This window comes from Emys orbicularis, chromosome 3, assembly GCF_028017835.1.
Source record: "Emys orbicularis isolate rEmyOrb1 chromosome 3, rEmyOrb1.hap1, whole genome shotgun sequence".
NCBI classification, from domain to species: Eukaryota; Metazoa; Chordata; order Testudines; family Emydidae; genus Emys; species Emys orbicularis.
Window position 1 is genome coordinate 94,328,791 of NC_088685.1, and position 14,459 is coordinate 94,343,249.

Below are 14,459 nucleotides of genomic sequence, written 5' to 3' on the forward strand. Positions count from 1 at the left end.
CCCCTCTGAAAACCTTGTGCATTTCTAGAGACCTATCCAAAAAATAATAGTCTTTATAATACTTGCTCTTTTCTTACATGCTTTGATAAGCAGTGAAATAGTTAACTTTCTGGGACACAGTAGAGCGTCCGACCCCTACTCTGACAGCCTCTGTGCTGGTGAGGAGGAAGAAAGTCTAATTGGAGAACATCAAAGTGGAGCGGAAGGAAATGATCCCATAGTTGAGACCCTCCTCTTCCAGATGATGTCATAGTATCCTCTCACACTGAGGACACCCCTCTGGGTGAGGGGACCCCAGTTATTAGGAAGATAGGTAATAGTAATGGGGGATCATAGGAAATATAAACAACTGTGTTTGTAATCACCTGGAGAACCTCATGGAGGTAAATTGCCTGCCAGGTGCAAAGGAAAGGTTGCTGATCTCTCAAGACATGGAGTCCAAATTTAGGTTGCTAGGTAAGAGATTAAAGCCTAGGACCGTCATGGTAGCATTCTCCGAAATGTTTCCCGTTCCATGCATGTGTCCAATTAGACAGACAGAACTGCAGGATCTCAACATGCAGATGAAACAATGATATAGTGAGGAATTTTTTAGGATTATTAGGAATTGAGGAACCTTTTGGAAAAGGAGGAGTCTATACAAGAAGGATGGGCTCCACCTAAACCAAAACAGAACCAGATAGCTGACATGTAAAGTTAAAAAGGTCGTAGAGGAGTTTTTTTTGTTTTTTTTTTAAACTAAGTGGGAAGGGGGAGTCAACAAGTGCAGAGGAGCACACGGTTTGGGACAGAGACTTCCCTTAGGGGAGGATCTTTTAATGGGGATTCTCTATATCCTATTAAAAAGGAGAGAATAGAAACTGATAAAGTACAGGTAGGAGCTGAATAGAAACAGTCAAATGAAAAAGAGTCCTATTCAACTACATCACATGAAGGCAGACCACTAAATATTGAAAAATTTTATAACTGCTTATATACAAATGCTAGAAGTCCAAGTACTAAGATGGGTGAACTTGACTGCCTGGTATTAAATGAGGATACTGATATAATAGGCATCACAGAAACCTGATGGTATGATAATGGGACAAAATATATAGGAATCACAGAGCAGGCTGTTCTGGTGGGGGAGAGGCACTATAAATGAAAGCATGCATATAGAGTAAAATTTAGTAAAAATCTTAAGTGAATCAAACTGTACCATGAAATCTCTATGGATAGAAATTCCAGGCTTGAGTATAATAGGAATATACTACCAAACACCTGACTAGAATGATGATAGTTATTATGAAATGCTCAAGTAGATGAGAAGCTATAAAAATAGAAAAAACTCAATAATAATGAGGGATTTCAACTGTCCCCATATTGACTAGGTACAGGTCAGCTCAGGATGGGATGCACAAATAAAATTTCTAGACACTATTAGTAACTGCTTCTTGGAGCAGCTAGTCCTGGAACTCACAAGGAGAGAGGCATTTTTTGATTTAGTCCCCAAGAGGTGAATATAGCTGAACCACTCAGTAATAACGACAATAATGTAATTAAATTTAACGTCCTTGTAGGGGGGAAATATACCAAAGCAGCTCCCACCGTAGCATTTAACTTCAAAAAGGGGAGCTACACAAAAATGAGGACACTAGTTAAAAACAGAACTTAAAAGGAAGTCACAAGAGTGAAATGCCTCCAAACTGCATGGAAACTTTAAAAAAAACACCATAATAGAGGCTCAAATTACTGTGGTGTTTAATTTGGGGTATACATGTAAGAGGACCCAAAAAATTCAATGGCTAAAAAAAAGTAAAAAGAAAAAGTTAGAGACAAAAAGATATAATTTAAATATTGGAAGTCAAATCCTACTGAAGAAAATAGAAAGCAGCATAAACTCTGGCAAGTCAAGTATAATTAGAAAGGCTAAAAAAGAATTTGAAGAGCAATTAGCGAAAGACAAAAACTAAACAGCAAAAAATACTTCAAGTACATCAGAAGCAGGAAGCCTGTCAAACCATCAGTGAGGCCACTGGACGATTGAGTTGCCAAAGGAGCATACTAGAAAGACAAGGCCATTGCAGAGAAGCTAAATGAAGCCTTCACTACAGAAGGATGGGAGGGAGATTCCCACACCTGAGCCATTCTTTTTAGCTGACAAATCTGAGGAACTGTGCCAGATTAAGGCATCAATAGAGAAGGGTTTTGGAACAAACCGATGACCTAAAAAGTAATAAGTCACCAGGACCAGATGGTATTCATGCAAGAGTTCTGAAGGAACTTAAGTATGCATTGCAGAACTACTAGCTGTGGTACATCACTCAAGTCAGCCTCTGTACCAGATAACAGGAAGATACATAATGTGACACCAATTTTTTAAAAAGGCTCCAGAGACCATCTGGCAATTACAGGTCTGTAAGCTTAACTTTCAGGCAAATTGGTTAATTCTCTTCTTTACTATAGCTTTAATCAGATAAATAGATTAATATTATTTGTTGGGGAAGAGTCAAAACGACTTTTGTGAAGGGAAATCATGCCTCACCAATCTATTAGAATTCTTTGAGAGGGTCAAACAAATATGGACAAAGGTGATCCAGTGCATATAGTGTCAAAGATTTTTCTGTAAGTCCAAGTGTAAGGTCCTTCACCAAAGGCTCTTAAGCAAAATAAGCAGTCATGGGATAAGAGGGAAGATCCTCTCATGGATCAGTAATTGGTAAAAAGACAGGAAAAAGGGTAGGAATAAATGGTCAGTTTTCAGAAGGGAGAGATGTAAATAGTGGTGTCCCTAGGGGTCTGTACTGGTACCTGTGCTATTCAATATATTCATAAATGGGTCTGGGAAAAGGGATAAACAGTGAGGTGGCAAATTTTGCAGATGATACAAAATTACTGAAGATAGCTAAGTCCAAAGCAGCTATGAAGAGCTGCAAAGGGTTCTCACAATAGTGGGTGAATGGACAACAAAATGGCAGATGAAATTCAGTGTTGATAAATGCAAAGTAATGCACATTGGAAAACATAATGCCAATTATACCCACAAAATGATGGGGTCTAAATTAGCTGTTCCCACTCAAGAAAGATCTTGAAGTCATTGTAGACAGTTCTCTGAAAACAGCTCCTCAAATGTGCAGCGGCAGTCAAAAAAGCTAACAGAACATTAGGAGCCATTAAGAAAGAGACAGATAAGACAGAAAAGATAATGCCACTATATAAATCGATGATACACCCACACCTTGAATACCACATGCAGTTCTGGTTTCCCAGCTCAAAAAAGGTATTAGAAATGGAAAAGGTACAGAGAAGGGCAACAAAAATGATTAGGGGTATGGAACAGCTTCCAGATGAGGAGAGATTCAAAAACTGGGACAGTCGTCTCTTTTCCAAGGTGAACAAAGGGAAGATATGATAGGTGTCTATAAAACCATAAATGGTGTGTAGAAAGTGAATAGGGAAGTGTTATTTACCTCTTCACATAACAGAAGGAAGTACGTCTTCACACAACGCGCAGTCAACCTGTGGAACTCGTTGCCATGGGATGTTGTAAAGGCCAGAAGTATAACGGAGTTCAAAGAAGAATTAGATACGTTCATGGAGGAGAAGTCTATCAATGGCTATTTACCAAGATCATCAGAGATGCAACCCCATGCTCTGGGTGTCCCTAAGCCTCTGACTGCCAGATGCTGGGACTGGACACCAGGAGATGGATCAATCAATTGCCCTGTTCTGTTCATTCCCTCTGAAGCACTGGCCAGTCAGAAAAAAGGGCACTGGGCTAGCTGGACCACTGGTCTGACCCATTATGGCCATTCTTATGTTCTCACCCCCCCACACCCCATTTCCCCACACATACACTCACAACCTTTGAATCCTGAGGGGGGTAAAACCCGAACTTCTGGAAATGCTGCACTAGAATACTTAACTCTTGAGGATTTGCTAAATGCTGCATTTAGGCTGTTTTAGGAGTGTCATCCAAAGATAATACAATTTTTCATCTCTTCTCCCGTTTCAAGCAAGATATAAACACCCTATTTTAAAATATATATAGTTTTACATATTTTTGTATCTTTCTAATAAATCAAAGCTATGCACCATCTTGTGGGCATCAGGGAAATTAGTTCACTTTTATTATTTCCAGAATAATGAAGAATGACAACAGTTTCTATATTCTAATAAGCAATTTTCAGGGTTTTTTTTCTGTTCTACAAGGTTTAAGCCAACACTAATCTGTGCATAAGGAAGCAGTGTTCTCCACTCAACCTCTCCTTTAGCTTCTGCTCTTCTATTAAGTCCTGCACCATTTCTAAATTTAAAAGATATTTCTAAAATGCATTACCTTTGTCTTCTGTCCACACTCTTCCAGTACAGCTGTAACTTTTTCAAGCTAATTTCAGGCTGAAGAAATGTCTAACACTAATTTATAGCTATATCTCTTGCAACATTTATGGGTACAACTATAGGCCATCTCACAAAAGAGAGAACCAGTTAGAGATTTTCTCCATTTCAAGTCAATTAACAGGTCACTCACTCCTTGCCAGAACATACTTGTGAAAGCTCCACTTTTGCACCCACATGGAATAGGTAGTTGTAGCTATGTCCCTGGTATAGCATTTAATTTTTTACTTTATGTTTTTACTGTGTGTAGTGACAAAGTAATCTGGATCAGAGTAGTGTAATACAGTGTAATTATCCACATATGGTATAGCGCCGAAATGATTCATTATCTTCATTCAGAGGAGCGAGATGACGTAACTTGTGACAAGGCAATGCAAGCCGCCACCTTAGTCTGTTAACTTCTATACACAACATTCTATGCAAAAAATGTCAGTATCACAACAGCTGGGAACAGCATGTGTGTCACCACTGTAATCTCTTCAACTGGTTTACTGTCCTAACATTCATGTCACTAAGTACAAAAGTACAAACTACTCACCAAATAAATTGCTTGAATGTCCTTGTTTAGATATGGGTTTCAGTTCATTTAATCCCCAAGCATAACGCTTATAATTATCCCAGGAATGTTTCATCATCTGGAGGGAAATGAAAGCAGGATTATAATGTTGATTTAACAAGAAAACATAACAGCAAATACTGACTGAGAATATACTGTATTTTCAAGATGTGTTTAATTCAATGCTTAAATAAATTCAGGTTGCATGTATTAGAAGTGTAAGATATTCCAGCAATTAATTTAACAGCACTGTGTTACTGATGCGATACTATGGTTATACTAAAGGTTCCATTTCAATTAAATCCATTCTCAAATTTATTATGGAGACCAATTAATTCTCATCAAGATGAAATTTGGTATAGAGTATATTAATTCAGTTAAGAATTTTCCTCAGATAATAAACTGCTGGAACCAAGACAAGTAAATGTTACTTTGAAGACAGTCTGATATGTATTCTCCTGGAACAGGAGAGGGCAATTTTTAAGAGATCAAAATTTGCAGAGTTTTAGAGTAGTTTTCAATATCTGGCAAAGAGATTGTGGCTTGGATACAAACTAGCTGGTTCAAGATCCGTCCAGGTAACACCAGCGGAAGAGGTCTAGGCAAAATATCTGGGGGGGAAATTGACTTAGCTACCATAGCTGCCCGCTGCTTCATTTGAGAAACTATGTTCATATTTTAAAATTACTATAATTTGCAACTGTGAATGGAGAGAGGGGGTGTCATACTGAATTATTTGCTGCTCCTGGATGTCTTTTAGCAGCAGTAGCCAATAGCTTTCTTTCTATGATTGAACGTTCACACAAATGCAAATATACCCATACCAATAGGTACACCAAGGAGTATGTTGGTCTTTAAAAGTACTAAACTCATTTTGAGGAACTCCAGTACTTCAAGGGAAGATTACTAAGGCCTGATCTACACTAGCAAATTAGATCAATTTAACTACACTGGTCAGGGGTGCAAAAAATAAAAATAAAATAATCCATGTCTAAGTGGTGTACTTAAACCAGCCTCAGTCCAGGTGTAGACAGCACTAGATCAACAGAAGAATTTTTCTGTCGACCTAGCTATCGCCTCTTGAAGAAGTGGATGACCTACACCGATAGGATAAGTCCTCCTGTCAGCGTAGGTAGTGTCTACAGTGGTGCAGCTGTGCCACTTTAGCATTTTAAGTGTACACAACCTCTAAAACACATGATGTCACCTGAACAGTGTATTTCTTCAAGTGTGTTTTCTCAGAGCCACAGAACCTACATATATGGTCACTAAATCACACCTAGCCAGACCATAATGCTTCTCTGGAATGGATTGAAACAGGAGTTTGCAAAACGTGGTATATGTGCCCCCCAGATGGAGGGCACATGACGAGGCTGTCAGACGGGCCCCAGGACCTGATGGGGCCACACTGAAGAACTGGTGTCAGGAGGGGATTTCGTCTGGCAGGAGAAGTGGATGGGGCTGTGAGAGGGCATCTCAACTGCTGGAACCAGGCTCCTTGCCAGTCTTGCTCTGTCATAACTATAAAGGGAAGGGTGACAGCTCTCCTGTGTACAGTACTAAAGTCCCTCCTGGTCAGAGACTCTAAAATCCTTTTACCTGTAAAGGGTTAAGAAGCTCGGGTAACCTGGCTGACACCTGACCCAGAGGACCAATAAGGGGACAAGATACTTTCAAATCTTGGGGGGGGAAAGGCTTTTGTGTGTGTCCTTTGTTTAAGGGGTTGTTCGCTCTTGGGACTGAGAGGGACCAGACATCAATCCAGGTTCTCCCCATCTTTCTAAACAAGTCTCTCTTATTTCAAAATTGTAAGTAAAAGCCAGGCAAGGCGTCTTAGATTTACTTTGTTTTCTCAACTTGTAAATGTACCTTTTACTAAAGTGCTTATCTTGTTTGCTATACTTTGAACCTAAGACAGAGGGGATTCCTCTGAGCTCTTTAAGTTTGATTACCCTGTAAAGTTATTTTCCATACTGATTTTGCAGAGATGATTTTTACCTTTTGCTTTAATTAAAAGCCTTCTTTTTTAAAACCTGATTGATTTCTCCTTGTTTTAAGATCCAAAGGGGGTTTGGATCTGTATTCACCAGGAGTTGGTGAAAGGAAGGAGGGGGGAAGGGTCAATCTCTCCTTGTTTAAGATCCAAGCAGTTTGGATCTGTATTCACCAGGGAATTGGTGAAAGGTTTCTCAAGGCTTCCCAGGGAGGGAATCCATCGAGAATGGTGGCAGCGGGACCAGAGCTAAGCTGGTAGATAAGCTTAGCAGTTTTCATGCAGGCCCCTACATTTGTACCCTAAAGTTCAAAGTAGGGATACAGCCTTGACATGGTGGCAGCGGTGGGATCATTTTAAACCCAAAAGCCAGTAAGAGATTTTTTTTTCCTTCTAGCTGCTTGGAAAGCAGAGCTGAAGGTAGATGCATATCTTATCTCTCCTTGCCTGAAGGCAGAGGTGTTAAGTTTTTTTTAACAAGGTCCTTTGTTAAGAGAACGGTTCAATAAGTGAGCAAACTTTGATCTAGTAAAGGTAATTTACAAGGTGAATTGTTTTTTTCTTTTCTTTTTACATTCTCGGGAGTAGCTTGTTAGAAAGTCTCTGTTAACTCAGCAGCACTCAGCAGGAGCCTGAGCTAAGTACATCCCAGTTTCAGTCAACTGCAGAGGGGTGTGACCCAGCACAAGAAAACCAGGAAAATGACTACCAAAGAAGAAAAAGCTAAAGAGGAGGCCCACAAGAGAGCTATGGAGCTGAAAGAAAAAGAGATAGAGCTGAGAGACAGAGAAGAGAAAGCCAAAGAGGGGGCCCACAAGAGAGAGATGGAGCTGAGAGACAGAGAAGAGAAAGCCAAAGAGGAGGCCCACAAGAGAGAAATGGAGCTGGAAAAAGCCAAGCAGGAGGCCCATAAAAGAGAGATGGAGCTGAGAGAAAGAGAAGAAAAAGCCAAACAGGAGGCCCATAAAAGAGAGATGGAGCTGAAAGAAAAAGAGATGGAACTGGAAGCAGCAAGGACTAGGCAGGGTGCATCAGACCATCCTAACAACTCCTCTCCAGGTACCACTTCCCATCCCAGGAAATTCCCCACCTACAAGGCAGGCGATGATACTGAGGCCTTCTTAGAAAATTTTGAAAGGGCCTGCCTTGGATACGACATCCCTCCAACCCAGTACATGGTAGAGCTGAGGCCGCAGCTCAGTGGACCCTTAGCAGAGGTGGCGGCTGAAATGCCTAAGGAACACATGAACAGTTATGAACTTTTTAAAAACAAGGCCAGAATCAGAATGGGGCTAACACCTGAGCATGCCCGTCGGCGGTTCAGAGCCCTAAGGTGGAAACCTGATGTGTCATTTACCCGACATGCCTACCACATTGGGAAAAATTGGGATGCCTGGATATCAGGAGCAAATGTTAAATCTACGGAAGAGTTGCCCTTCCTATTGCAAATGGAGCAGTTTTTAGAGGGTGTTCCTGAGGAAATAGAAAGGTACATCCTAGATGGGAAGCCCAAAACTGTAACCGAGGCGGGGGAGATTGGAGCCAAATGGGTGGAGGTGACAGAAAAGAAAAAAGCTAGTAGCAGTTGGAGCGAATATCAGAAGGGGCAAGCCGAAACAAAACCTTATCACCGGGGACAACCCAAGGCCCCACCCACATCCCAAGGGAAACCCCAGACGCCTTCTCACCCCACCACACCAGTCTCCATCAACCAACATCGCCCCGGTGATACCTTAGCAGGGCGATGTTTTAAATGTAATGAACTGGGGCATATAAAGGCTCACTGCCCCAAGAACCCCAACCGATTACAGTTCATTACACCCCAATCACACCAAAGAACCCCAGACCCAGATGCCTCTCTCATACCCTCGGAGCGAAGGGAAACCTTGAGAGTGGGCGGAAAGAAGGTTATCGCTTGGAGGGACACTGGGGCACAAGTGTCAACTATCCACCAATCCCTAGTGGACCCCAAACTCATCAACCCTGAGGCTACAGTGACAATTCAACCCTTCGTGTCACAGTCTGTAACCTTGCCTACAGCCCAGTTGCATGTCCAGTACAAGGGCTGGTCAGGAATGTGGACTTTTGCAGTCTATGACAATTATCCCATTCCCATGCTGCTGGGGGAAGACTTGGCCAACCATGTGAAGCTAGCCAAGAGGGTGGGAATAGTCACCCGCAGCCAGGCTAAGCAAGCTTTCACCCCCATCCCTGTTCCTGAGCCGTCCACCAGGGCCCCGTCTGTGTTACCGGAGACCCAAACACAGGTGGTGGAACCGGATCCCCTGCCAACGACTGCAACAGCCGTAGTGGATCCAATCCCAGAGACCCAGCCAAAGCCCGTCCCGGAACCGGAACTGGCAACGCACCCAGCACCAGAACCATTGCCAGCACTGAGTCCAGCGCTTGCAAGCCCGTCTACAACTCCAATGCCAGAGGGCACCAGCGAGTCTGAACTGGTGGAAGCAGCAGATAACCCTACCCAAGAGGCTCAGCCAGAGCCTGAAATACCACATAGTGCACCAGCGGACAGCGGTTCACAGTCAATGGAAAAAGCCCCAGCACCTGCATCGCTTCCAGAGGGACCAAGCCCCAGTCCACAGTCCAAGGAGGAACTGATGTCTCCAGCATCAAGGGAACAGTTCCAGGCCGAGCAGGAAGCAGATGACAGCCTTCAAAAAGCTTGGGAGGCGGCGCGGAGCACCCCACCGCCTCTCAGCTCTTCTAACCGATCCCGGTTTGTTGTAGAAAAAGGACTTTTATACAAGGAGACTCTTTCTGGTGGGCACCAGGAAGACTGGCATCCTCAAAGACAGTTGGTAGTTCCCACTAAGTATCGGGTAAAGCTCTTGAGCTTAGCCCATGATCATCCCAGTGGCCATTCTGGGGTGAACAGAACCAAAGACCGGTTGGGGAAGTCCTTCCACTGGGAGGGAATGGGCAAGGACGTTGCTAATTATGTCCGGTCTTGTGAGGTGTGCCAACGAGTGGGAAAGCCCCAAGATCAGGTTAAAGCCCCTCTCCAGCCACTACCCATAATTGAGGTCCCATTTCAGCGAGTAGCTGTGGATATTCTGGGTCCTTTCCCAAAGAAGACACCCAGAGGAAAGCAGTACGTACTGACTTTCATGGATTTTGCTACCCGATGGCCGGAAGCTGTACCCTTACGCAACACCAAGGCTAAAAGTGTGTGCCAGGCATTAGCAGACATTTTTGCCAGGGTAGGTTGGCCCTCCGACATCCTTACAGATTCGGGAACTAATTTCCTGGCAGGGAACATGAAAAACCTGTGGAAAGCTCATGGGGTGAATCACTTGGTTGCCACCCCTCATCACCATCAAACCAATGGTCTGGTGGAGAGGTTTAATGGAACTTTGGGGGCCATGATACGTAAATTCGTAAATGAACACTCCAATGATTGGGACCTAGTGTTGCAGCAGTTGCTTTTTGCCTACAGGGCTGTACCACATCCCAGTTTAGGGTTTTCACCATTTGAACTTGTGTATGGCCGCGAGGTTAAGGGGCCATTACAGTTGGTGAAGCAGCAATGGGAGGGGTTTACGCCTTCTCCAGGAACTAACATTCTAGACTTTGTAAGCAACCTACAAAACACCCTCCGACACTCTTTAGCCCTTGCTAAAGAAAACCTAAAGGATGCTCAGGAAGAGCAAAAGGCCTGGTATGATAAACATTCCAGAGAACGGTCCTTCAAAGTAGGAGACCAAGTCATGGTCTTAAAGGCGCTCCAGGCCCATAAAATGGAAGCGTCGTGGGAAGGACCATTCACGGTCCAGGAGCGCCTAGGAGCTGTTAACTATCTCATAGCCTCCCCCACCTCCAACATAAAGCCTAAGGTATACCATGTTAATTCTCTTAAGCCCTTTTATTCTAGAGAATTAAACGTTTGCCAGTTTACAGCCCACGAAACTGATGACGCGGAGTGGCCTGCAGGTGTCTACTATGAAGGAAAAAGGAATGGTGGCGTGGAAGAGGTGAACCTCTCCACGACCCTGGGACGTCTGCAGCGACAGCAGATAAAGGAGCTGTGCACAAGCTTTGCACCGATTTTCTCAGCCACTCCAGGACGGACCGAACGGGCATACCACTCCATTGACACAGGTAATGCTCACCCAATTAGAACCCCACCCTACCGGGAGTCACCTCATGCCCAAGCGGCTATACAAAGGGAGATCCAGGACATGCTACAGATGGGTATAATCCGCCCCTCTACCAGTGCATGGGCATCTCCAGTGGTTCTAGTTCCCAAACCAAATGGGGAAATACGCTTTTGCGTGGACTACCGTAAGCTAAATGCTGTAACTCGTCCTGACAACTATCCAATGCCACGCACAGATGAGCTATTGGAAAAATTGGGACATGCCCAATTCATCTCTACTTTAGACTTAACCAAGGGGTACTGGCAAATACCCTTAGATGAACCCGCTAAGGAAAGGTCCGCCTTCGTCACCCAGGCAGGGGTGTATGAATTCAATGTACTCCCTTTCGGGTTGCGAAATGCACCCGCCACCTTCCAAAGACTTGTAGATGGTCTCCTAGCAGGATTGGGAGAATCTGCAGTTGCCTACCTCGATGATGTGGCCATTTTTTCTGATTCATGGACAGAACACCTGGAGCACCTGAAAAAAGTCTTCGAGCGCATCCGGCAGGCAGGACTAACTGTTAAGGCTAAAAAGTGTCAAATAGGCCAAAACAGAGTGACGTACCTGGGGCACCAGGTGGGTCAAGAAACTATAAATCCCCTACAGGCCAAAGTGGATGCTATCCAAAAGTGGCCGGTTCCAAAGTCAAAGAAACAGGTCCAATCCTTCTTAGGCTTGGCCGGATATTATAGGCGATTTGTACCACACTACAGCCAAATCGCCGCCCCGCTGACAGACCTAACCAGAAAGAAACAGCCAAATGCAGTTCAGTGGACTGATAAGTGTCAAAAGGCCTTTAACCAGCTTAAGGCAACACTCATGTCTGACCCTGTGCTAAGGGCCCCAGACTTTGACGAACCATTCCTAGTAACCACAGATGCGTCCGAGCGAGGCGTGGGAGCAGTTTTAATGCAGGAAGGACCGGATCAAGAATTCCATCCTGTCGTGTTTCTCAGCAAGAAACTGTCTGAGAGGGAAAGCCACTGGTCAATCAGCGAAAAGGAATGCTACGCCATTGTGTACGCGCTGGAAAAGCTACGCCCATATGTTTGGGGACGGCGGTTCCAACTACAAACAGACCATGCTGCGCTACAGTGGCTTCATACCGCCAAGGGAAATAAAAAACTTCTTCGGTGGAGTTTAGCCCTCCAAGATTTTGATTTTGAAATACAACACATTTCGGGAGCTTCTAACAAAGTGGCTGATGCACTCTCCCGGGAAAGTTTCCCAGAGTTAACTGGTTAACAATTGTTCTTGTAATAAAACATATTGTTAGTTTTTATATAATCAGTAGTATGTCTAAAGGTACATGTGTCTTGTTAACTCTGTTTTCTCCTAGAACTCCAGGAAGAAATCACAGCCAGTGTGGAACCGAACGTCCAACACTATCTGTGATTTGGGGGGCGTGTCATAACTATAAAGGGAAGGGTGACAGCTCTCCTGTGTACAGTACTAAAGTCCCTCCTGGTCAGAGACTCTAAAATCCTTTTACCTGTAAAGGGTTAAGAAGCTCGGGTAACCTGGCTGACACCTGACCCAGAGGACCAATAAGGGGACAAGATACTTTCAAATCTTGGGGGGGGAAAGGCTTTTGTGTGTGTCCTTTGTTTAAGGGGTTGTTCGCTCTTGGGACTGAGAGGGACCAGACATCAATCCAGGTTCTCCCCATCTTTCTAAACAAGTCTCTCATTTCAAAATTGTAAGTAAAAGCCAGGCAAGGTGTCTTAGATTTACTTTGTTTTCTCAACTTGTAAATGTACCTTTTACTAAAGTGCTTATCTTGTTTGCTATACTTTGAACCTAAGACAGAGGGGATTCCTCTGAGCTCTTTAAGTTTGATTACCCTGTAAAGTTATTTTCCATACTGATTTTGCAGAGATGATTTTTACCTTTTGCTTTAATTAAAAGCCTTCTTTTTTAAAACCTGATTGATTTCTCCTTGTTTTAAGATCCAAAGGGGGTTTGGATCTGTATTCACCAGGAGTTGGTGAAAGGAAGGAGGGGGGAAGGGTCAATCTCTCCTTGTTTAAGATCCAAGCAGTTTGGATCTGTATTCACCAGGGAATTGGTGAAAGGTTTCTCAAGGCTTCCCAGGGAGGGAATCCATCGAGAATGGTGGCAGCGGGACCAGAGCTAAGCTGGTAGATAAGCTTAGCAGTTTTCATGCAGGCCCCTACATTTGTACCCTAAAGTTCAAAGTAGGGATACAGCCTTGACAGGAGGGGATTTCGTCTGGCAGGAGAAGTGGATGGGGCTGTGAGAGGGCATCTCAACTGCTGGAACCAGGCTCCTTGCCAGTCTTGCTCCCCCACTGCTGCAGCAGCCACCAATCAGCAGTTGACCACCTCTGCTGGGGAGACCAAGCAGAAACTCTGCAAACAAAGAGCAGAAGTCTGGACCCTGGGAGTACTGACCCCCTTGCCGGACAGTGCCGCCTCCTGATCCCAGACCGTCAGAATGGCCCCATCTACACAAGTCTGATGGATTGGTGAGGACACATCACCATTCTCTGGTTAGGCTGGGTCCCTCTGCCAACCCCATTTATCTGAATACCCATCTTCCAGCAAGTTGGATTTGGTCCTGGAAGGCAACTCCTGTGCAACTGAGTAGAAGACAGGGAGGAGGAGGTGGGCCTATGTCAACAGGGCAGAGCTTGATAAGGGGATGGCAACAAGGTTGCTCCTCAATACACACAGTGCCCTCTGCTGAGGTGGCGGGGGGCAGCAGCTCCTACAAAGCTAAGTGTTTCACAGTTAGCAAGCCATTAAGATGGATGTCTGTTTATACCTCTCAAATAATCATTTCGTAACAAATACTCCTGTGAAAGATTAAGGGTATGTCTACACTACCCGCCGGATTGGTGGGCAGCGATCGATCCAGCGGGGATCGATTTATCGTGTCTACTCTAGACGCGATAAATCGACCCCCGAGCCCTCTCCCGTCGACTCCTGTACTCCAGGGCCGCGAGAGGCTCAAGCAGAGTCGATGGAGGAGCGGCAGCAGTCGACTCACCGCAGTGAAGACACCACGGTAAGTTGATTTAAGTACGTCGACTTCAGCTACGAAGTTGCGTAACTTAGATCGATTCCCTCCCCCCCAGCCCAGTGTAGACCAGGGCCTAGTCAAGTGGCAGAAGGATATTTTTACCCCCCTCCCTTCAAGCTTCTCTGCATCTATGTAAACCAGTAAGTATGTTAATCAATTTTTTTCACTATTTACTTTTAGACAAAGAAAAAGCTCCCTGTAAAGTATGTTTCACCAGGCATCAGTTACAACCTTATGGAATCATTATAGAGCATTCACTAAAAAGTTAACACAATTCAGAACTTTTACAACTGACACTAGTCTCCAGTATCTCTCATATCTCAAACTC

The 14,459-nt window shown here is 44.2% G+C and overlaps 1 protein-coding gene across 2 annotated transcripts in view; it reads right to left on the reverse strand.

The window, feature by feature from the left end:
• MAN1A1 (mannosidase alpha class 1A member 1) overlaps positions 1–14,459 on the reverse strand; it is a 223,129-nt gene that overhangs the window by 154,897 nt on the left and 53,773 nt on the right. For both annotated transcript variants that reach the window (XM_065400578.1, XM_065400579.1), the window contains exon 2: positions 4,916–5,012. In XM_065400578.1, coding sequence (XP_065256650.1) covers positions 4,916–5,012 — 97 coding nt within the window. The remainder of the gene's footprint in view (positions 1–4,915; positions 5,013–14,459) is intronic.